General features: G+C 43.0%; 5 protein-coding genes across 10 annotated transcripts; 2 read left to right on the top strand and 3 right to left on the bottom strand.

The window, feature by feature from the left end:
• The first annotated feature begins 1606 nt into the window (after window positions 1–1606).
• LOC116213122 (heat shock cognate protein 80) lies at window positions 1607–4772 on the top strand. The gene is made up of 3 exons (XM_031547948.1): window positions 1607–1893; window positions 2435–2576; window positions 2703–4772. Exons 1-3 carry the CDS (start codon window positions 1771–1773, stop codon window positions 4535–4537), a joined length of 2100 nt encoding a protein of 699 aa, XP_031403808.1. The 5' UTR covers window positions 1607–1770; the 3' UTR covers window positions 4538–4772.
• A 669-nt stretch (window positions 4773–5441) lies between these two features.
• Window positions 5442–9474, bottom strand: LOC116213124 (calcineurin B-like protein 3). Its single transcript, XM_031547951.1, has 9 exons — window positions 9306–9474; window positions 7886–8033; window positions 7674–7756; window positions 7414–7473; window positions 7167–7275; window positions 6925–6977; window positions 6741–6821; window positions 6480–6592; window positions 5442–5855 (listed from the first exon to the last, which is right to left on the bottom strand). The coding sequence occupies exons 2-9, from the start codon at window positions 8007–8009 to the stop codon at window positions 5798–5800; spliced, it is 681 nt and encodes a 226-aa protein (XP_031403811.1). The 5' UTR covers window positions 8010–8033; window positions 9306–9474; the 3' UTR covers window positions 5442–5797.
• A 1457-nt stretch (window positions 9475–10931) lies between these two features.
• LOC116213121 (histone acetyltransferase KAT6A) lies at window positions 10932–16214 on the top strand. Of its 5 annotated transcripts, none has more exons than XM_031547943.1 (11): window positions 10932–11171; window positions 11435–11530; window positions 12071–12195; window positions 12405–12524; window positions 12624–13261; window positions 13359–14611; window positions 14890–14969; window positions 15067–15162; window positions 15249–15322; window positions 15425–15554; window positions 15930–16214. In XM_031547943.1, the coding sequence occupies exons 1-11, from the start codon at window positions 11087–11089 to the stop codon at window positions 16011–16013; spliced, it is 2781 nt and encodes a 926-aa protein (XP_031403803.1). In that variant the 5' UTR covers window positions 10932–11086; the 3' UTR covers window positions 16014–16214. The 5 variants fall into 5 exon arrangements, with proteins under 5 accessions (XP_031403803.1, XP_031403802.1, XP_031403805.1 ...); XM_031547942.1 differs by having other exon boundaries at window positions 10935–11171; window positions 13356–14611; XM_031547945.1 differs by lacking the exon at window positions 12405–12524 and having other exon boundaries at window positions 10936–11171; window positions 13356–14611.
• Window positions 16215–16428: 214 nt separating this feature from the next.
• LOC116213125 lies at window positions 16429–17979 on the bottom strand. The gene is made up of 2 exons (XM_031547952.1): window positions 17842–17979; window positions 16429–17042 (listed from the first exon to the last, which is right to left on the bottom strand). Exons 1-2 carry the CDS (start codon window positions 17845–17847, stop codon window positions 16605–16607), a joined length of 444 nt encoding a protein of 147 aa, XP_031403812.1. The 5' UTR covers window positions 17848–17979; the 3' UTR covers window positions 16429–16604.
• Window positions 17777–20390, bottom strand: LOC116213123 (E3 ubiquitin-protein ligase At4g11680). Of its 2 annotated transcripts, none has more exons than XM_031547950.1 (4): window positions 19668–20390; window positions 18939–19528; window positions 18497–18866; window positions 17777–18306 (listed from the first exon to the last, which is right to left on the bottom strand). In XM_031547950.1, exons 2-4 carry the CDS (start codon window positions 19430–19432, stop codon window positions 18160–18162), a joined length of 1011 nt encoding a protein of 336 aa, XP_031403810.1. In that variant the 5' UTR covers window positions 19433–19528; window positions 19668–20390; the 3' UTR covers window positions 17777–18159. The 2 variants fall into 2 exon arrangements, with proteins under 2 accessions (XP_031403810.1, XP_031403809.1); XM_031547949.1 differs by having other exon boundaries at window positions 18497–18869; window positions 19668–20383.
• Between the last annotated feature and the right edge of the window lie 700 nt (window positions 20391–21090).

Below are 21090 nucleotides of genomic sequence, written 5' to 3' on the forward strand. Positions count from 1 at the left end.
CTTTCGAAAGGTACGCATTGTTTCGCTGATTCAAGATTATGACTTGGGTCGTGAGCTGAGACTAGACATCTAGGGCTCGAGAGAGGAGTTTGTGCTACCAGTCTATACGTACATTATTTGAGTTCAACACCGACATATTGCATGTATTCCGTATGGGTGTAGGGATCCAGGTACCCTGTTTTTTTCTCAAGATACCCCGGACCCTATCTTGTAGGAGATAAGTTCCAAGATTTTAGAACCGAACCCTACCTTGTTGAAAATTGAAACCATAACCTATCCGGAACCTGAATTATATAACAGGTTCCGGCTACCATATTAAAGATCTCATTTGCAATCCTGCAAAACAAATAAATATCGACATAGTTTACCGGTTCCGTGAGTATCCTGTATGTTGCAACTGGAACCAGAACTTACTTTCACTAGTTCCTTAAATTACTATATGGACCCTACTTTATTTTCAATTGGAGTTACCTGAACCCTACTCTAACGGGTAAATTCCAACCGGTTCCGGATATCTCCGCTATCCCCGATATCCATGCACACCCCTAATACTCCGCATGGAAAGGAGAATGAACTATGAATAGTAGCAATGCCTCATCCGGTATAAGCGGTCCATGTATCCGGCCCTGATCGGTTAGTGATCAAAGCCCAATCTGATTGCTATGGAAATTCATAGTCTATCAATCAAATCATTAGAAATGGAGCTGACAATTTCAATCACTACATGATAGCCCAGCCTATTTCCCTCGGCCCGGTCCAAAATCTATACTGGTAGTGGGCCGGTTCAGTAAACAATAGACCATTTCAAAGTACAAAACGGGCCCCCATTGGGCTACTCTCAGACTCATTACCCCCATTCCCATCAAAGACAGCCCGATCATTTCACACCAAGCCCAATGGGCCGCCCTCACCCCTCCCCCCCCAACATTATCATCCAACAACTCCTATGACGCTCGGCTATTTCGACCGGTCGAGGGGAAGTCCAAGTCTAATTACTCGATTCATGGCTTAATTCTGTTTCCAATGCTGCTAGCATTATCCCTTAGGTTTGGGATTTGCCGATCAGAGAGGTCAATACGCTCGCATTCACATTTTTCATTAAAAAAATCGAACAGTGCCATGTTATTATTGCTTGTTCAGTAAGTCAGACTAATATCTTACAAGATTCAAACAGCTCGGCTCACGGATTCCGTTACAATCATTGGTCGAGTGATAGCTCGAGAATCACAAGCCGAGGCCGGGAGAAAATGAGAAGAGAAGGGATCGATGAATTCTGGATATCATGAACCACGGAGAAGAGAAAGTTTCTTCTTGACTTGATTTGGCATTTTCGAATTTTGAGAAGTCTGCAGATTTGGGAAAAGGACCGGAAGTTGCCTTTGCAACGAGCCGAAGCAATGAATCTTGGAGCGTGTGACACGTGGCGGGACGATAAAGAGTAGACTGGAGGAGGCTCAGGTCGTCCGCGAAACACCCAATCAACCCCACCCAAATTATTTTTGATTTTTTGATTTTTTAATAAAATTAAAAAGAAAAAAGACCATACCAAAATTAAAAGTTAAATGGGGGGGGGGGGGGGGGGGGCGGCATGGAAGGATCTAGAAAGTAGAAACCCTACTGGAAGCCCCCTTCATAAATAGTCTCCTCCCCCCTCCATTTCCTCCCCATCTCTCACTCTCTCAAAACCCTAGCGAGGCGATCTCTTCGATTCCTCTCGTTCTTCGATCAGCGCATCTCTCTCCTCTTTCTTCCTTCGTCCGTGCGACTGCAATGGCGGAGACCGAGACGTTTGCCTTCCAGGCTGAGATCAACCAGCTCCTCAGCTTGATCATCAACACCTTTTACAGTAACAAGGAGATCTTCCTCCGTGAGCTTATCAGCAATGCTTCCGACGTAAGTTGATCTTCCTCCGGCCCTACCTGCTGCGCGTTTGCTTCGTATTAGATTGTTAGATACCTGAAGTTTTTGCTTTCCCGGATGGTCGTAGAAACGTAGATTTGTTTCTGTGTTGCTCTGTTTTTGTCGGAAATTCCGAAGACTGCTCTTTTCCATGCAAATTGTTGTTTCGTGCTGACATCATGTCGATTGAGTTGTACCTGCCCATGTTTTTGCTCTACGATGTGAAAAAAATTAATAAATCTAACTGTCCCACTGTCGGACGTTCAGAATCTGTACGTCGTCTGCCCATAACTTTTGACCAGGTTTAGACGAATTGGCATCGCTGATTGTGATTGCGACCAACATCTCTAGTTACTCGGTTAGTTCATGTATGATAGTACTAACTGGATAGAGAATCTGGAGGCTAGCACAGCAGTATTATTTAATCTTTGCTTTCAAAGGAACACTTGTCAATGATGTATTGTTTGACTTGTTGTCGTTTGATATACATATAATTTGTTTTGTTTGACATCTTATAATTGTGTCCTGTATTTAGGCATTGGACAAAATCCGCTTTGAGAGCTTGACAGACAAGAGCAAGTTGGATGCTCAACCTGAGCTCTTTATCCACATTATTCCTGACAAGACCAACAACTCATTGTCTATCATCGACAGTGGAATTGGCATGACCAAAGCTGGTAAGAATTCCCCTTCTTTTTATGAACAGCATAGATTCCCTTATTATTGCAATTTTATTTTTCCAGAATCATATCGATAGGTTAGGTTTTATGTTGTCATCTAATTGCTTTGTTGTTTGTCTCTAGATTTGGTGAACAACCTCGGTACCATTGCAAGGTCTGGGACCAAGGAGTTCATGGAGGCACTTGCTGCTGGTGCTGATGTCAGCATGATTGGGCAGTTTGGTGTCGGGTTTTACTCTGCTTACCTTGTTGCTGAGAAGGTCATTGTCACCACCAAGCACAATGATGACGAGCAGTATGTGTGGGAGTCTCAAGCTGGTGGTTCCTTCACTGTCACCAGGGATACCTCTGGTGAGATCCTTGGCCGTGGAACCAAGATCACCCTCTTCCTCAAGGAGGACCAGCTAGAGTACCTCGAGGAGCGCCGCCTCAAGGACCTGATCAAGAAGCACTCCGAATTCATCAGCTACCCTATCTCTCTCTGGATTGAGAAGACCACCGAGAAGGAAATCTCTGATGATGAGGATGAGGAGGACAAGAAGGACGAAGAAGGAAAGGTTGAGGAAGTCGACGAAGAGAAGGAGAAGGAAGAGAAGAAAAAGAAGAAGATCAAGGAGGTGTCTCACGAGTGGTCTCTCGTGAACAAGCAGAAGCCCATCTGGATGAGGAAGCCTGAGGAGATCACGAAGGAGGAGTATGCTGCCTTCTACAAGAGTCTCACCAACGACTGGGAGGAGCATCTGGCTGTCAAGCATTTCTCTGTTGAGGGTCAGCTTGAGTTCAAGGCCATCCTCTATGTTCCCAAGAGGGCTCCTTTCGATCTGTTCGACACCAGGAAGAAGCTCAACAACATCAAGCTCTATGTCCGCCGTGTCTTCATCATGGACAACTGCGAGGAGCTGATCCCCGAGTACCTCGGCTTTGTCAAGGGTATTGTTGACTCTGAGGATCTTCCTCTCAACATCTCCCGAGAAATGCTCCAGCAGAACAAGATCCTGAAGGTGATCAGGAAGAACCTGGTCAAGAAGTGCATTGAGCTCTTCACTGAGATTGCTGAGAACAAGGAGGACTACAACAAGTTCTATGAGTCCTTCTCCAAGAACCTGAAGTTGGGTATCCACGAGGACTCCCAGAACAGGTCGAAGATTGCCGATCTGCTCAGGTACCACTCCACCAAGAGTGGAGAGGAGATGACCAGCCTCAAGGACTATGTGACCCGCATGAAGGAGGGCCAGAGCGACATCTACTACATCACTGGTGAGAGCAAGAAGGCCGTAGAGAATTCCCCGTTCCTCGAGAAGCTGAAGAAGAAGGGGTACGAAGTTCTTTACATGGTTGATGCCATCGATGAGTATGCTGTCGGGCAGTTGAAGGAGTATGAGGGGAAGAAGCTCGTGTCTGCAACCAAGGAGGGGCTCAAGCTCGATGAGAGTGAGGACGAGAAGAAGAAACAGGAGGCCCTTAAGGAGAAGTTTGAGGGTCTGTGCAAGGTGATCAAGGATGTCCTGGGTGACAAGGTTGAGAAGGTGGTTGTCTCAGACCGTGTGGTGGACTCCCCATGCTGTCTTGTCACCGGCGAGTATGGATGGACTGCCAACATGGAGAGGATCATGAAGGCCCAGGCACTGAGGGATAACAGCATGGCAGGGTACATGTCGAGCAAGAAGACCATGGAGATCAACCCTGAGAACCCGATCATGGAGGAGCTGAGGAAGAGGGCCGATGCCGACAAGAACGACAAGTCTGTGAAGGACCTTGTTCTGTTACTGTTTGAGACGGCCCTCCTCACCTCCGGATTCAGCCTTGATGACCCCAACACCTTCGGGAACAGGATCCACAGGATGCTGAAGCTCGGGCTTAGCATCGATGAGGATGCAGGCGAGGCTGATGCCGACATGCCCCCGTTGGAGGATGCAGATGCTGATGCTGAGGGCAGCAAGATGGAGGAGGTCGACTAAGAAGGGACTTCGGTCCTTTTCTTTAGTGTTTTGGCGAGTCAGTGAACCGATAGCCTTAAGTTTTTGGAGTGCTTTTCTTTATATTTTTCCTCTTATTTTTTTTTCCGTGAATGTCTTTAAACAATCTGAAAACTTCTAGGCTGTTTTTGGCGAATCCACGATTCGTCTCTGGGTTGGACCTAATAGCTTTTTTACTGTGCAAGTAGATTATCGAATTTTCTATATGTTTCTTTTATCCTTTATTTTCTCTTTCTCAAGTGATCGAATTGCTAAGCGACGTTGCCAGAAGGTAAAGCAAACTATTACAATGAAACCTAAAATCGGTCAGAATCTTTACAAAAGATTTTGTCCCTTAGAATCTTTAGATGCTGCGGCCCAAAATTTCAAGCATATGGTCTGCTTCTCCCTGTGGTTAGTAACTGTAATGATACTGTTTTGTTTGGTGATCATGTGACAACAAAGGAAGGAACCAGTTAGTTTGGCCTGCATCTTCGTGGTAGGACTTCTCCCAGACTAAAATATTCAGTATTTGTTAAATTAAAAACAAGTATACGTCCTCAGCCAGATCGGTTCCTTGATCTCCTCAGATAATAGTAACCGGTGTAACAGTCAGGGTTCTGGTTAATTTGTGCTTTTTTCAAAGTAAGAAAAGATTGCTCCAGGATATAAATGAGTGAAGTGTATAAAATCCAAGCAGTTTTCCGAGGTCTATGAGAGGAGAAACTTTCCCCTGGATACTTGAGAAAACCAAGTCTGAACCACCAGCAGATATTACCTCGAAGAATTTACAAGTTGGTCCACACCGAAAATCAGTAGCAGCCTCTGGGGATCATATAACCCTTTCGAAGCTTCTGAGATTGTGTGGTGCCAAATATCAAAAGGGGCCAAAAGGTGAAAAAACCAATAAGCAACAAGCATCTTCAAATGAGAATCTGATTTAATAGCTCTATTTACAACCTCCGAAACATGAAAATAATTTCCTTCGAAACTCTCATCGTTCTATATTGGGGCAAACCAAAGTACATTTGACAACAAACGGGAAGCCAAACATCCAGCAAGTGAATAAATGTTGTAGGGAAAAGAATACCAACACAAGGAAATCCTTAAAAGGCAAACTCTCTGCGTCTGTGTACAAGAAGGGGCCAAGCTACTCTGACAGAGACCAAGAATGCAGCAAAACGGCAGTGCAAACCTTGACAACGACCAAAAAAATTGACCAATCAATCCTACCGGGCTCGGTTCACAGCACTCTCAAAAAGCTCAGGTATCATCCACCTGGGAATGGAAAACAAAACTTGGGAATGTCGTCGTGATATCCCTGTCAAGAGAGCAATGGACGAGTGCTATCATTAGAAGGAGAACACACTTTTGGAAGAAACCAATTACAGACAGAAACCACAAGCCGAAAAAAAAAAAGAAAAAAAAAAGGAAATATCACATTTTACGATAAAAAAGGACACCCGATGTAGAAAAAAACTTTTAAGTGTACTTGCTCATGGAGCTGCACAAAGGAAACTGATTCTCGTCGAACAATGATTGAACATAAACATCCACCTTGGCTGGTGTTTTGTCATCAAAGCACCACATTCAAGGCTCATTATATAGATTGTTTACTTTCTATGAGACCTTTAATATTTTTAAGCCAAGCAACTTGAATCCGTTTAACAATCAGTACCTAGACAATAACATGGAAATGTGAACATGGTCCTGTTTAGCTATGTCGTCTATATAGCTCCTGCAAATGTGAACATGGTCCTGTTTGGCTCACTTGACTGTTATTTTCAGATTGACCTATTTTGGATAGAAATGGATGATATACCCAATAAGCAACGGCATATAAAAATGGAGCCTTCTTTCATGCTACAACCATTGCGCATTACACCCTTCTTGACATAAGGCAAATCTCGGGAAATTCCATGGGGAAGATTACAATTGAACTTACTTCAGGTACTGTAGGGTCATGTTTTTCAACAGAGATGGATGTCGGAGAACAAGACTTCTCCACTCTTCCTTGTCAATCTTCCCGTCATGTTTTGTATCAGCTTCCTCAAATGTCTGTAGAAGGATACATCATTCAAACAAGAAATGAGCTTCTTAAGATCAATTATACTGAAAAAACAAATGCCGGGTGTAATTTTAACAGCCTTCCAGCAAGTAACTAGGCAACAGTGATTGAACTGACAACACAATTTTGAAAACATACCTTATCAATTATACTTTCTATGACATCGTCTGAAAGATTCATTCCGGATTCGGCAAGCGTAGCTACTACCATTTGCTTCACCTGGACAGATGGGTTACAAGATGAGATCTTAAAACAAACAAAGATGTGAAAATGGGCAAATAGCAAAGTAGAACCACAAGTTAAGCTCCAATGAATTCTTTACCTCCTGCCTCTCAATAAAACCTTGCTGCTTGAGGTCGTACAATTGAAACGAAACTGCCACAACAAGAGAAGGGGATCCGATACATGAAGGTACAGTAACCTTGAGCACAGACATGCCATGGAGGTATGCTTTTGTGCAAAAGAGACCTTAAAGCTCTACAGAATTTATTAATGCTAAGATACAGATACTGGACTAGGAGATTCTCTAGTCAATAACCTTATCCTATGGATAATAGAACTTACACTCAATCTTTTCATCAATGGGGGCATTCGGATGAAATACTGAGAGAGCACGGGCAAACTCTTCAAATCCCAGAATCCCATTGTGCTTTGTGTCAAACAAGTCGAACACCTGGATAAGGGAAAATATGGAAAGAAGCATTGTTCAAACTATCAATAATGTCATTGGTGAAGGGGATACTGCTATATAATCCCCAGCAATAAGAATTTATAACGGTCGAAAAGTAGTAATTAACTAATGGAGACATACCCGATCAGCAAAAAGACTCTCCTTTTTGTTTGTTTTGAATAGTGCCAATTGAAACTCTTCCTGCACAAGAGAGAAGAAAAATCCAGAATTATTGAAACTGAGAGAATAAAAGGAAATACTATTCATGTTAGGACTAGCATCAGAAAAGCAAAGAATATTAACAGGTAAAATTAGTGGGAAGAAAGTGAGGGCTATGAGAATTTTCAGTGAAGCATTGCCAAGTAAAAGAATATAACTTTTTTCTGCAAATATGAACCAACCTTGTTAATCAGACCATCATCAATTACGGCACTGCTAATCTTCTTGAAGAGCTCATAGAGTGCCTCGATCTCACTAACGCTGACTAAAGATAAGAACGTAAGAAATCAATATACAACACATAGCTAAAAAAATATAATATAAACCAAGCATGATTAATATTCCGAATTAATTAGATATTGGTATTGAAGTGGAAAAGAAGTTGGTAGCATACAAACAGTCTCCCTTGCGAGAAGTTCGGGATCTTCTAGGCCCCTAGATTGTTTATATATGTCGAGATCACAGCACTTCAATATGGAAGCAAATAATTGCTTGAAACTTTCTATGCACTGCAACATGATATCATCCGACCATCAAAACACCTGTTCAATATTGAGAGGGATGATGCTCAATTTTAGCTTTCTGAACAGTCAGGAGAGATCTTATGTAGCTTTAGAGAAGTTACACAACATTAAACAAACAAGAAAACAAACAAAACACACAGAAGTGTTCACAACTAGTGGAAGCTCAATACACAGCCATCCCTTTCTTTTGAATGGTTTGCATTTACATGCCCACAACTTATTTCCATCAAGGCATCCACTAGCCCGATGCCACTAAAAGAAGGAGCCATGCATCATCACATAAACAAATTCGGATCAGAAGGCTGCAGAGCGTAATACTCATCATAACACCTTGTCTAACAAGTCAATGCATACTGACCACGTGAAAAAAAAAAATCTTAAAATCAGTAAGCAAACCATCTCGAGCAGATGTGATGCAATCTATATGCACTGCAACTTGTGAAGATCGGTACTTGCCAGACCAATAAATATCATATACCTACCATTAAAAAATTTCAGAGCGCTACGTTGCCCAAATAATTCTAAAGTGAGCAACCCACCGATATAAGCAACCAATTGAAGAGAAAAAAAACGGTGATATCAAGTCAGTGTCATGACCCGTCCCATTGATATTTTCGATCTAATAAATGATCAATTAGACAAATCAATGAAGATGAATGCTTCTAGATGGACAGTAACGAACTATTTTTCCTCGTGCCAATAACGCAGGAGTGAACGCTGATCCTCACCAGTGCAGCACACCCAAAGCTTCTTCGACCTAACCACATTCAATTTTATCTACTTCCCCAAGCTTCCGTGTCTAAGCCTAGACAGGAAATGGCACATCATCTAATTAGCGATGGCAAGTCGCATCATGCAACGACATATGAAGAAACGGAACATAAGATTATCAAATGAGAGCAGAAAATCTGATAAGATCTCAAACAACGCAGCAAATCGCAAGCAAGAGCTCCACCCAAAATCCACCCCGGTCTCGCAAGATATCCATAAGTCAAACCGAAATCACAACGATTCCTATAATTCACCGTCGAGTCCCTTTGGATTCGGAAATTCACATAGGATAGCCGTATGGATCTAGCTGCCGAAGCAAATTCGAGCTCCGGAAGGTGAAGTCCAGCCCAAACAACAGGCATCACCAGCGGGAAATAGAGCAGAGCTATCCGCTCCGACGCCGGACGGAAAATCCGGATTCAATCGGGGAGGAGCGAATCCGAATCCGGCCGTGCGATTCGTGAACTCCTGAAGAGTTCCGAAACAGAGGCATGACCGGGAGGTCGCGACGATTCTCACCTCTACATGGACGGAGAACAAGAGAGACCGCTCCTCCGGGACACGGCCATCGCGTTCTCTCCCCTCGTCGCCGTCTGCTTCGGCAGCTCCGGTGCGGTGGTTCTCTGACGAAATCGCTATCGAGATTCGACGGAGGGAGGAAGGAAGGAAGGAAAGGAAGAGGGAGACGGAGCGGACAGTTCGTTATATATAATCATCACGTGATGAGCTGTAGAAATTGGCTCAGACTCCCCATCTGTAAAACTTTTTCATATTTCCCCAATCATTCCTCATACTTTAGAAAACTTGATTTCTCGTTCTAAATTTCGAACTTAAACCATTCACACCCTTATCTTACACATTTGTTCTTATATTGCACCTACAGCCCTCCAAATGAAATACCAATTTCCCGTGTTGATCGTCCATACCTTGTCGATGGCCCTCATTGGAAGCTGAAACAAACACTTTCAAGGGAACTTCTCGAGTCGAGCCAAATTACTTTTCATAAATAACTCTGTAATTTGCATTCAGTTCAATTTGTTTTTTATTTCAAATTGAACAATGGACAAGGAGAAAAAAAATTGATTTACAGGAGCGAATTAAAAGAGTGCATAGTCAGACAATTACTCACGTCCTTGTTTAAGTACTTGAGAATATTACGATCACGTGAGAATTGTAAAGTGCGACAGAATTTGAAACGTTGAGGTACATTATGGGATATTATAAAGTTAAGGGTAAAAAAGGACAAAAAGTCAGACTTCGAGGGATAAAACCAGAATTCGGCTCTTCTTTTTGAAATCATCACCATCATTTAGAACGAAATTCACATGAAAAGGCGCAAAGATAAAATAGTTCATCAGCTAAAAAGTTAGCCGCCTTTTTTGCATGGTGGCAATATTAAATAATAAAGAAAAGAGTAAATTATACTCTTCTTCACTAAAATTTTCTCAAATGACACTAGCCGTGATAAAAATTAACACTCTCCCCATTTGATTATATATTAGCTATCACCATTGGGGTATTTCATTAACTCTTATAGTTATATATCAAATAATAATAATAATAATAATAATAATAATAATCATCATCATCATAATAATAATAATAATAAACAGATTAAAATGCATAAGCTTGGGCCTCACCGAGCTAGGTGGTGGCCGTTAGCCAGCCCTAAGTAGCCACCGACCAGAGTTCTTGTGCGGTGATGAGACCACCGCATTGTTTTTAATATTTACTTGAACATTGGTAGGATGTGCCTACAAAAAGCATATGAGACCACCACGCTGTAGATAAAGTTCGCCCACATAATTGCCCAAATTAAGAGCAGTTTACCAGCTACACCGCACCTTGTTGTTTTGAAGGATGCTACCACTAAATAATCAGAAACAAATTCAAAAACAAATTGCAAAATCAAATCAAATCAAAATTTCCATAATTAAAGGAGGATTTGGGAAAACTAGCTTTCTGAACTATTGGGCTTGGGTTGGGCCGACAAATTACCAACGGATAACCATTTACATTAACCAGCGTTCATGGGCCCAAATTGGCCGTTCCACGTGGCTGGCCGCGGTAGCCAATGCAAAGAAAGCGGCTGCCTAACGAACCGCACCGAATCAAAACCCCGCAAGGGCTTCATTAATATCTTACAGCGGAGACGAGCAGCTCTGCTTCTTCATCGAAAAGTCGAACCTTTACGTAGAAGAGGGAACTACGGGGGGAGGATTTCAATCCGCCGTGCGAGCAGGGCGAAGCTGAAATCGGAGAATTTGTAGGGATTGTTTGGGTTAGGGATTGAGTGAACGATGGGGAAGAGAAGGGATCGTCGTATGGCGGCTATGAGCAACCCCGGCCGCCGTCTCAAGCTCGACCTCTTCGCGGAACCCTCTGGTATGCGAGAAGTTCCAGCTAGCTCGGTTTTTGTGTAGATTGATTGCTCTTGTTCGTCTTTCGGTGACGGTTTGCCCCGTCCCAAGGGCAGTTCAGCTCACTGTGAATCGAAATGCGAAAATAGGCATTTGTTGTACGCTTCTAGGTCACTGTGAATGGGAAGAAACGATAAATTTGATGTTTTAGGATCAGAAAGTCCGGTTATTTTGGATGAGATTGCTTGTTTGCTGTCGTGATACGAGCCGGTTTGCTTCGTTCTGCAGGAGATTTGGGTGGCTCATCTGGACAAGATGAACTGGGAGGGGGTTTAGATTCATCCAAACGATCTGATGGGTTACCCAATTCACCATCTTCTTCAGGTGGGTTCCGCAGTTTTCTTCGAACCGAGTATGTAGAAGGAACATGACTGGTCACGTAGTTTTGGTGGATATATGGATCGATGTGTGCAATGTTTTTCGCCCTAATTATTGTTCTCAGACTGGTAAGGTGGCCGTATTATTGGAAACATCCTTGCGGCAGATCAGTTCTGGACCCTGCTGCAGTGAAAAACTTGCATGACCCTTATATTGTTCATGCTCTTTTCACCGCCATAGCTCCCGGAGACAGCAGGGGAATCCTCAAGCGGTTCGTATCTCTTTCTTTTGATTTTGTTTTTGCTTCATAACCCACTAACGAGTATCTTCAGTATGCACCAGGTCTTGTCAATGAGATGTTTAAGATGTTCATTCTCTATACCAGTTTAAAGGCTGCATATGCTGCAGCCTGTTGGACTTGTTTTTGCCATTTCATGTGTTCCATGGAAGAGCTCAGAAGCTTTTCCAGTTTGCAAATGAAATTTTGCCATTCAGTGAATGACTCAATTCATATAAAGTCGCTGACACTGTAATTCTTTTCATCAGGTCAACAGCCGGAGAATCCTCTTCTGTTACTTGGTCAATATAGTGACGACGAGGAGGACAACCAATCGAGTAGAATTCATGCTAATGCTAATGGAGATACTTCCATTAGTAACCATAATGACCAGGCAAGTTTTAGGTTTGGGTTTCTATGAAGTTTGCATATTGAGACTGCTCTGTGGGCAAAAATGTTATCTAATATCCACCTCAATCGCAGTTTCTCTGTGTACGCAAGCAGAACTGCCGAAAAAGGAACTCAACTATCAATTAATTGAACCTGAACTCTTTATCTAATACACGATAATACTGATCCTAAATGTCTGGTGGAGTCCTCTAGAGCACCAGGTTAATGTTTAGTGGCAAATATTTTTGGGACATATCTAAGGGATTCTTTGGTCTGCACCAAAGAAGTCATGTGGCTGGACGAATAACCATCGCTGAACATGCAAATAGACTGGTAAAAGGAACTTTTTGTTTTATCTGAGGACGTCTGCATGGGGGTTTTCCCTGGGAAATTTCGTTCTTAGTTTGAATAATTTTGCCTTAATCATTTCAGGTTGAAGCATCACCCGTCAATGAATCTGAAAATTTGGATGTCAGCATGGTTGCAGATGAAGCTCAGGAAGTTAAAAAGGATGTGGTGCAAGATTTTGGTTTATTGAAAGAATTGCAGGATACAGCTGGAGGTGTCAGTAATGACAGGGATACAAGCACCTCTGATAATATACCTAAAGAAGCAGATGAAGACTTACAAAATCATGTTGGTGGAACTTTTGATGCACAAGTTGTTGGCGATGTAAGTTCTGGCTGGAAGATGGTGTTGCATGAAGAAACCAATCAGTATTATTACTGGAATATGTTGACTGGTGAAACTTCATGGGAAGTACCCGAAGTCTTGGCCCAATCGGCCGAACCTAGCAGTGATTCCATGTATGTTGCTGCGGCTGCAAGTAGTCATTTATTATCTCAAAGTGAGAGCGCTGGTGAATTTGGAGCTCCAGTGGATGGGCAAATTGAAAAACATGGAAGTGGCCCACCCATCGATCCACCTTGTGGTGCGGATGTTAATCAGCGGTTGGAGGATGAAATGCAGGATTCAATGGTCTATACAAAATGTGAATCCCAGATGGGTCACTGGTCTCATCTTGTAGAACTGGGGGAATGTTTGTTACAGAGGTTGAGTTCTCTAGAAAGGTAATTTCATGCTGATCTTTTCATCTTGTGCTGTTTGTGTTTCTTCATAGAATTATTTTATCTTTTCTCACAATTGCTGATTTAATTTTTCCAGCAGCATAAGTCTCCCACGTGATCAGGAGTGGATATCGAAGTGTATTTTAGAGATTGAGATTAGACTGTCTGATATGAAGTCCCTATCGTGCCATGGCTCATCCCTGCACCCTTTCTGGGTGTACTCTGAAGGACAGCTTAGACATCTGGAATCTGTTATTGACAGTAAAGTTGGCCAGCTCGGTAACTCCACATTGAATGATAGTAAGGCACTTCATGACTCTGTTGCTAGGGAAGCCAGTGGTTCATCGACAAGTACAGAGCACAAGTTTGAAAGTGGTCATGCCAAACAAGAAGTTCTTCCTGCCCCTGACATTACTCAGTCTTCTCCCAGAATGGACTCATTGTCAGTAGATACTGCAGTTCACCGTGAAGATGTTGCTTTGCCTTGCACTGGATCAAATGTTTATTCTGGAGAAGATATTGACATGGATGTTGATATGGAAGTCGATGATGTGACTTCTGAAGGCCACAATATTATGGTTGAGAAGTCGTGTGAGGCAACTGTTGCTGCTTCGGATAATTCGTTCAAGCCCGAGGAACCTGCAGAGCCCCCAAGTGTAGCCCGAGATGATGGATCTCCTATTCCACCTCCACCGGATGAGGAATGGATTCCTCCACCACCGCCTGATTCAGAACAGATTCCTCCACCTCCACCTGATGAGCCTGAACCCCCTTATCCCCTGCCCCCACCCACAGAAGTGGGTCAACCTCTTCCTTATGCTGACCAATACAGTTTATCCTATCCAAATTCCAGTTACGAGATGTACGGACATTCCGGTGTTGCCAGCAATAACTATTATGCACATGCTGAAGGCCAAGTTCTGGTGCCTCAAGGGCCAGTTTCGTATGAATATACTGATAGTGCCTCTGTAATGAATAATGTGGAGCCTGTAACATATTACAACATTCAGGATGGAACTGGACCTTTGATCAGAGTTGCTTCTTTGGGCTCCACTCAGTATCAGATTCAATCAGGTCCCTTCAGTTACAGTGCTCTCCCTTCAGACCAAATTGGAGCTGGTCATGGCGGTTTGTTATCACATTCAAATGTTGATCTGTCGGATGCCCATGGTAAGACTGGGAATGGAATTTTGGAGGTTGCTTCTACTTCAGCTCCTATGGGTTCAGCTACTGTTGAAGCTCCTGCGACCACTTTGGTGAGAGATGGTGTTTCGGAGCCATCAGTCAGTATGGCTGCTGCTTCTGCGGCTGCTACTGTAACCACTGTGACTGATGCGAAGGTTCAATCCAAAGGTGACTGATATTGCTATACTGCCTCAATCATCATATTTTGTAATACATTAGTCTTAATGTAACATGGTAATAGTAATAACTAGTAGTGAATTCTAACTAAATGATTGTTCACGACTTTCGTTTCACTTAAGATATTGTCCTTGATATCTCAAGAAATTGTCAAAAGAGAAGAATATCCTACAAAAATAGGAATGATTACAGTCTGTTGCTGTCGATCTTTGTTTCTTTATTAGCAGCCGCACTTTCTAACTCCGAGATGGTCTCCATTCACTTGACAGTTTTGCGCACTAAAAAGCGGACAGTTGCTGTTGCCCCATCCTTAAGGTCCAATAAGAAAGTTTCAAGTCTTGTGGATAAGGTATTATTGCATTTCATTGCACATAAGACATTTCTTTTATCGCTTGCATGCATGATCAGAACATTTCCTGAGTTTTCTATTTCTATCTTCTCCTCAGTGGAAAGCAGCTAAAGAAGAGCTAGAGGAAGAAGAGGAAGACGAAGCTAAGAGTGCTCTTGCAATGTTAGAGAAGAAGCGACAAAGAGAAATAGAGGTTTGTCAGTAGTTATTTCACCCCGCTTATATGATACTTATACTCCCACCCTTCTCTGATACCTTTTATTGTCTTTTAAAATGCAGGAGTGGCATGCTCAGCAAATCGCCAGTGGAGAGGCCAAAGACAATGCGAATTTTCAACCTCTGGGTGGTGATTGGTGTGTGTCTTCTGGAGATAATTCTTATGCTAAATGCTTTGGCTTGAACCATATATGCATGAACTCATTTTTCTTTTGTTCTTTAAATTTCTCTTTTTGTAGGCGTGAACGGGTGAAGCGTAAGAGGGCTCAAGCAAACAAAGAAGCTGCATCTATGACTGAAGAACCACAAAAGGAAAATCAACCTCCTGATTTGCGGGACCTCTCCAAGGATCTTCCTTCGGGGTGGCAGGTAATAAAAAGCAAAAGTCCTTAAACCTCTAGCCACAAATTTCAATAATATAGAATCAAGTAAATCTTGTAATGCACTCCATACAGTTGAAACTTGTCTAGTTGTTCTTATACACGAGAATTGAGTACTCTAGCACGGAAATAAGTGCTCGGGCTACCTGGTAAAACTTCTACTTTTTTGTGGAATGCAAGAAATGTCCATTGTTGCACTATAGCTGGATTGGAAGATTATAGATAGCATTCAACTGAAGTCCAAAAGACGAAAACTATTTGCTGTTTGTACTTTTACCCTCGTTTTCTCATGTGCTTCTTGCTCGTTTGCTTATTATGTCATCTTCTGACGTTCTCTGTTTTCTATCATCTTTGGTTCGTTCAGGCGTACTGGGACGAATCTTCTAAGCAGGTATATTACGGGAACACTCTCACATCAGAGACCACCTGGATCAGACCGACGAAATGATGCCACGATCAGATGATGCTGCCCAATTCCTCTCTTCTGGAGTTTTTATAGATCACTCTAGCCTTCTTCTGTGTATAATTTATGGAATTAGAAAGTTGCAAGCAGACTGCGGATCAGTTTTGTATCTCATTTCACTAGCATTTTGATGAAAAATCAATACACGTTTTACCCTATGCTTTGAAGATGCGTCTTTTTTCGTTTCGCCTTTGTTTGAATTCGGTACCTCTGGACGGCTTGTATGGGAATTTCTCAGTAACTAGCAGGAGCAGTGAATAAGCTCCGGCCATGATATCAGAAGTTCTGATACCGCTTATGCCATGAGGAAGATCTATTTTGTTTTCCGGTATCAAGTTGCGTCGACATGCTTTGGACTAGCAGAAACAAAATAATTGCAGCATACGTGGGACGTGTTCTTTATTATATCACACTGTCTTCATATATTTCGAACTAGCAGATGTATATACATATAAGTTGATAGTTACACGTACATTGTGAACTCATGTACCTCGAGCCTCCTGTCGCTCGAGCAAATAATGATTAAGTTACAATACCATATAAAAAAAAAATCGAACTGTTAAGCGACTTAGATAACTAACATTGACAATCACGGTTGATTGATTTAGTTTTTGCAGCAGTAGATTGGAAGGAACAAGCTACCGGCCTCTTATTAAGAGCGACAATGGAGCTTGGGGACTTATTGGCCAGCTCCGATAGGTTTGCTTCGACCGAGTGGTGGGCTCGAGATAGGCCAGAGCCGGACCCGCGGTGGAATCGGCACCTGAAAGAGCCAGTGTGGGTGGTCGGAGAGCAGAGACAGTTGGGCTTTCCATGATGGCTGCCTCCCATCGGGTGCACAGCCGAACCACTATGGAACCGGGGGGACAGCATCAACGGCGAATGCCTTTGCATGTCGTCGATGCTGAGGGGCACGACGGTGAGCCTCTGGTGCGAGTTCTTCTGCAGGTACTCGTTTTTCGGGGGCTTGTGTTGCTCATCTTTCGGATACACATTCGGAGACATATCTCGACGCTGAGAACAACAGACGGAGGCAAAAAATTTGCCATCGCATGAAAACATACATCGTTTAGGATCACAACATGCACCTAAGCTAATAGAGAAGATTTACAAGTCGGAATTCACCCGATTCGGATGTACTTATTTAGACGAGAAGTAAATGATGTCAATTACATAATAATTCACGTAATCATCGACATAATACTAAATTGAATTGTGTTTTTTCTGATCAACTTTGGATGTGATTGGAGAGCAAGAAATTGTGAACGTGCCATGTAAAGCAGAAAATGAGATTGCAATTACCACTGAAAATAAAAGCTTACCTGATCAACAGAAACCGGGGGTTTGCCAGAGAAGTTGAAATTTCTCGAAGTGAAAGAGACACGAATTAGAAGAAAAAAATCTAACAAATTATCAGAAAATAAAACATTTTCTTGGGTTAATAATTTAGAATTTTTGGGGTTTCTCGACGACCTCTCCTCGCCGTTCCAAATTTATGGCGGAGATTTAATTATTGGCAAGTCTCAATTTCAATCCACAGATTTTTTTTTTGTTTGTTTTTCTATTTTTCCAATTTTCTCGTATAAAATTATAAATAAAGAAAAAGGCATAATAGGTTAAGAAAAGGACATTTTACTGATAATTAATTTAGTAAAATGCTATTTTTGTCAATTTCTAGGAAAGTTATGCCGTCCTGCTGAAATATAATTTTGTGGACTGTAATTGAAAAATAGTAATGGAACACCACAAAGCAAATAAATAATAATACTATTCATGGCAGCTAAAGAAAATTGTACAGATCTTTACTACGTACTTGCATGAATTCTTTGTCCTGTGTCGACACTCAAAATCAATGTATAAGCATCATATAATCCCGGGCCGATGGGATTTCAGACTTCCGAGCCCTCTGCTGGCGAAAACTCGGGGGCCGCTTGGCGAAGTTAAAACGAAAAATCTCCGACTTCCGGTGTATTTCCTTTGATGGTTACTGGCGAGCTCCTCTGGATTACAATTTACAACACAATAGCTTCACTCGTAACCACGCAGATATATATACTTACGAATCACTTTGTATCAACCGAAAAACATGAAATCAAAGAGAACGCGGTATATATTGATCGATATTGTTTTTTTATCTATCGAGTTCTTGTTTGCATAGAGGGCAGCAAGATATGATCTTGAGCCATTGATCCACACATTTCTGGTGAAACAGATGAGAGCATGGCAACTGTCTTACTTCATCCTTCTCCCGGTACTTCGCGAGGCATATGCAGCATTCCTGAAATCGTAAAACCACTCCAGTGTCAAAAACCGATATGTGCAGAACTCGTTTGCTAAATCCATTTTACGCGACTGATTTTCCTAGAGGGTTAAACGCTGTGTGCAGTATTGTATGCCAATCCCGACTTAATGAACATTAGCTCGATCTTATCTAGTTTATAGAGAATAAAGCTCGTGCCGGCACTTACTGGATCATCCGCATTGTGGTCGGTGCCATTTCCAGGCTCTAGACAGCTATGATCAGCTTCCTTGTAACGCCAGCTTGGTAGTTTCGAGATCTGATCATCGGACGCTCCTTTATCAACTGATCCCATGTTCATGTTGTATCCCAGGACAGTGCTAATGAGCGGCACGAAGCAGCATAGCAGGAGGAACAATAGGAACGGGAACGAGTAGCTGATGGCGTTCCAAGCGAGCAGGGAGATGCAGAGAACGTGGAGCTTCGGGGCCCGCCTGAATGACCCGAACCGCGAGTCGAACACCCACACGTTGCCCATCACAAACCATATCGCGAAGAACAGCTCGAGCGAGGTTCGGCATCTATTCATCAGATGCAGGCTTCTGATACAAAATTGAATAAATGATTGACATATGCTGATAAATTATCGATCAACATGTACAAAAACTTACCTAGTGTCTTCACTGCCCCTCTGCTGTTCGAGATCCGGCAAAGTGAAACCGTCCCTCTGACCGGAACATAGAAACCGGTACCGCCCGTATAGCAGCAGAATGCTGAGGACGCAGCCAATATCGTACCCGACGATCCAGACCCGCATGGGCCAAATGGGCCGTTCCCGCTTCGAGATGGCAAGGGTAAAACTGCTTATTCCTATCTGGACCAGCAAGGCCAGGAGCTCCAGCGCCATCCACGTGGCGGAGTTGAACGGGTTCGACCCGAGGTCCGACCTGGACCCATTCTGGTAATGGAACACCCGCCTCAGGAAGGCAAACCACCTGGCCCGGGAAATCCGCATCGCTGCCCGAACAAGGAGTGAGTTCGGGGCGGATGACCTGGGAGCACGGATCCGGGGTCCTATCACCATCCTACCGTCCATTGCTGGAGAGTTTGACGAGACGCCGGAGTTGCATAACGACTCCGGCGAGAAGAAGTACCGGGTGTTCATGGGACGAGGCGGGACAGAGCAGAACAGAGCTTCGAGCTTCGAGCTTCGAGAACCGAACTTTTCCGGGTGAATAGAGATCAGATTAATCCCAAGAACCTGTATAAAAGGAAAAATTCTCAACTGGGTATGAATTGAAAGAATTAAATTAAGGACTGGTGTTGTTTTCAGACATATAACAGTAGTCCTAATGGTGTATTCAATTAAGATCAAGACATGGCGAGAACATGGAACATACCAATGAGTCATAACCAGCTCTGTTATCCGCGAATATTCGATTTCTCCCCCAACTCCGAGTTCAAACTGCTTCATCAAGAACGACCCGAAATGGAAAATCTTGGGAACCGAGGAGGCACAGACTTACACGGGCGGGAACCGAATTTATGGGAGCAGGGGATGGATGGAGAGCTCTGAAGTAAGTTAAAGCTGCAGATGTTGGATTGGTTTCAGCAAACAAAGCATCCTCTGGCAGAGCAGATGTGGGTGTGAAGTTGGTCTCAGATGGTGACCAATAATCAAACTGCAGAGCTTCACCAGCAAAATAACACGAAATCCAACCAGAAAAACAAGATTTTTTTTTTAAAAAAAAATTAATTTTGGGTGTGTGTTCCTTTGATTTCAAGGGAATCTCAGAGGGAAGGCAGAGGTTTGGAGGGAAAGCCAATATAATTGCTGGCCTAACTTCCTTCTCAGTCCTTTTGGTTTATGGAAGAAGCGAGGAGGAGGATACGTCTCGTAGAAACGGGTTCGTTTTGCAGCAGTGACATCGTCCTCGACTCGGAACCGGGAAGTTCGTGTTCGGTTCTCACCGATGGGACCCTCGGTTGAGAGAGCCTCGACAGAAACCGATATCTCTCAGGTGGATAAGAGAATTGAGTCAAAAGCAAAGAGATATTTTCCTGATTATTCTTCTCTTTTCCCAAACAGAACAGTGGTTCCCATTTGCAGATGGAGGAGGTTTAGCACAAAAGCATGCTCTTAGGTTGTCGGTTGTCTTATATCTCACCTCTCCTTTCCTCTTATGATGTTTGATCGACCTCAAGTGTGGAGAATGTGATTAAAGCGTACGTATCTCTCGAGCATCTCGCGTCTCCGTTCAAGTTACGTATCGAATAACATATCAGAGACACTACACAAAGGTGGGCGATCTCATGAGACTACATAAAATTTATGGCTCGTGCTCATAATGAGCGGCCGGTACGTCAAGACTTATGAGCGTCCGGTTCTAACCTACAGACCTTGAGTCAGTTGAGACAAAGATGAGCTGATAACTTTGTCAGTTACAAGAAAAATAGTGCATAAAATTTCATTTTAATCTCTGTAATTTTTTTTTTTTTGGCCGATTCGGAACTGATCACGAGCCGAGGTGTTCTTCGGTTCGGATTGGGAGAGTCCCAAACCGCGGCGGGCAATATTATAACCATAGAGGTTGGCTACCCAATCCCAACTATAAGCTTGTTCATTTGATTGCTGGTGTGGGCTATGACGTCCCTCCTCGCGCTCGTGACCTCTTTGGGCTTTTCGATGGGCCGAGGAAACAGTTTCGTACGTTATCCGAGGCCCGTCACGAGAGGTTGCACGTCTCCGGTTCACATCAATCCCCCTGGGGCCCAAACAACATGATTTGTATTTGTCATCTAGTTAATTATTATTAATTATCT

This window comes from Punica granatum, chromosome 7 (genome assembly GCF_007655135.1).
Source record: "Punica granatum isolate Tunisia-2019 chromosome 7, ASM765513v2, whole genome shotgun sequence".
NCBI classification, from domain to species: Eukaryota; Viridiplantae; Streptophyta; class Magnoliopsida; order Myrtales; family Lythraceae; genus Punica; species Punica granatum.

What these genes read in the sequence shown, in the direction of transcription:
- LOC116213122 (XM_031547948.1), top strand. Translation starts at nt 1,771, where the DNA reads ATGGCGGAGACCGAGACGTTTGCCTTCCAGGCTGAGATCAACCAGCTC. An exon ending in TTATCAGCAATGCTTCCGAC is followed by an intron (nt 1,894 to 2,434) that starts GTAAGTTGATCT and finishes TCCTGTATTTAG; the next exon opens with GCATTGGACAAAATCCGCTT. An exon ending in AATTGGCATGACCAAAGCTG is followed by an intron (nt 2,577 to 2,702) that starts GTAAGAATTCCC and finishes GTTTGTCTCTAG; the next exon opens with ATTTGGTGAACAACCTCGGT.
- LOC116213124 (XM_031547951.1), bottom strand. Translation starts at nt 8,009, where the DNA reads ATGTTGCAGTGCATAGAAAGTTTCAAGCAATTATTTGCTTCCATATTG. An exon ending in AGAGTCTTTTTGCTGATCGG is followed by an intron (nt 7,276 to 7,413) that starts GTATGTCTCCAT and finishes TCCCTTATCCAG; the next exon opens with GTGTTCGACTTGTTTGACAC. An exon ending in CATTGATGAAAAGATTGAGT is followed by an intron (nt 6,978 to 7,166) that starts GTAAGTTCTATT and finishes TTGTTGTGGCAG; the next exon opens with TTTCGTTTCAATTGTACGAC.
- LOC116213121 (XM_031547942.1), top strand. Translation starts at nt 11,087, where the DNA reads ATGGGGAAGAGAAGGGATCGTCGTATGGCGGCTATGAGCAACCCCGGC. An exon ending in TTTCAAGTCTTGTGGATAAG is followed by an intron (nt 14,970 to 15,066) that starts GTATTATTGCAT and finishes TCTTCTCCTCAG; the next exon opens with TGGAAAGCAGCTAAAGAAGA. An exon ending in AGCGACAAAGAGAAATAGAG is followed by an intron (nt 15,163 to 15,248) that starts GTTTGTCAGTAG and finishes TTTAAAATGCAG; the next exon opens with GAGTGGCATGCTCAGCAAAT.
- LOC116213123 (XM_031547949.1), bottom strand. Translation starts at nt 19,432, where the DNA reads ATGAACACCCGGTACTTCTTCTCGCCGGAGTCGTTATGCAACTCCGGC. An exon ending in AGGGGCAGTGAAGACACTAG is followed by an intron (nt 18,870 to 18,938) that starts GTAAGTTTTTGT and finishes ATTTTGTATCAG; the next exon opens with AAGCCTGCATCTGATGAATA. An exon ending in ACCACAATGCGGATGATCCA is followed by an intron (nt 18,307 to 18,496) that starts GTAAGTGCCGGC and finishes TTACGATTTCAG; the next exon opens with GAATGCTGCATATGCCTCGC.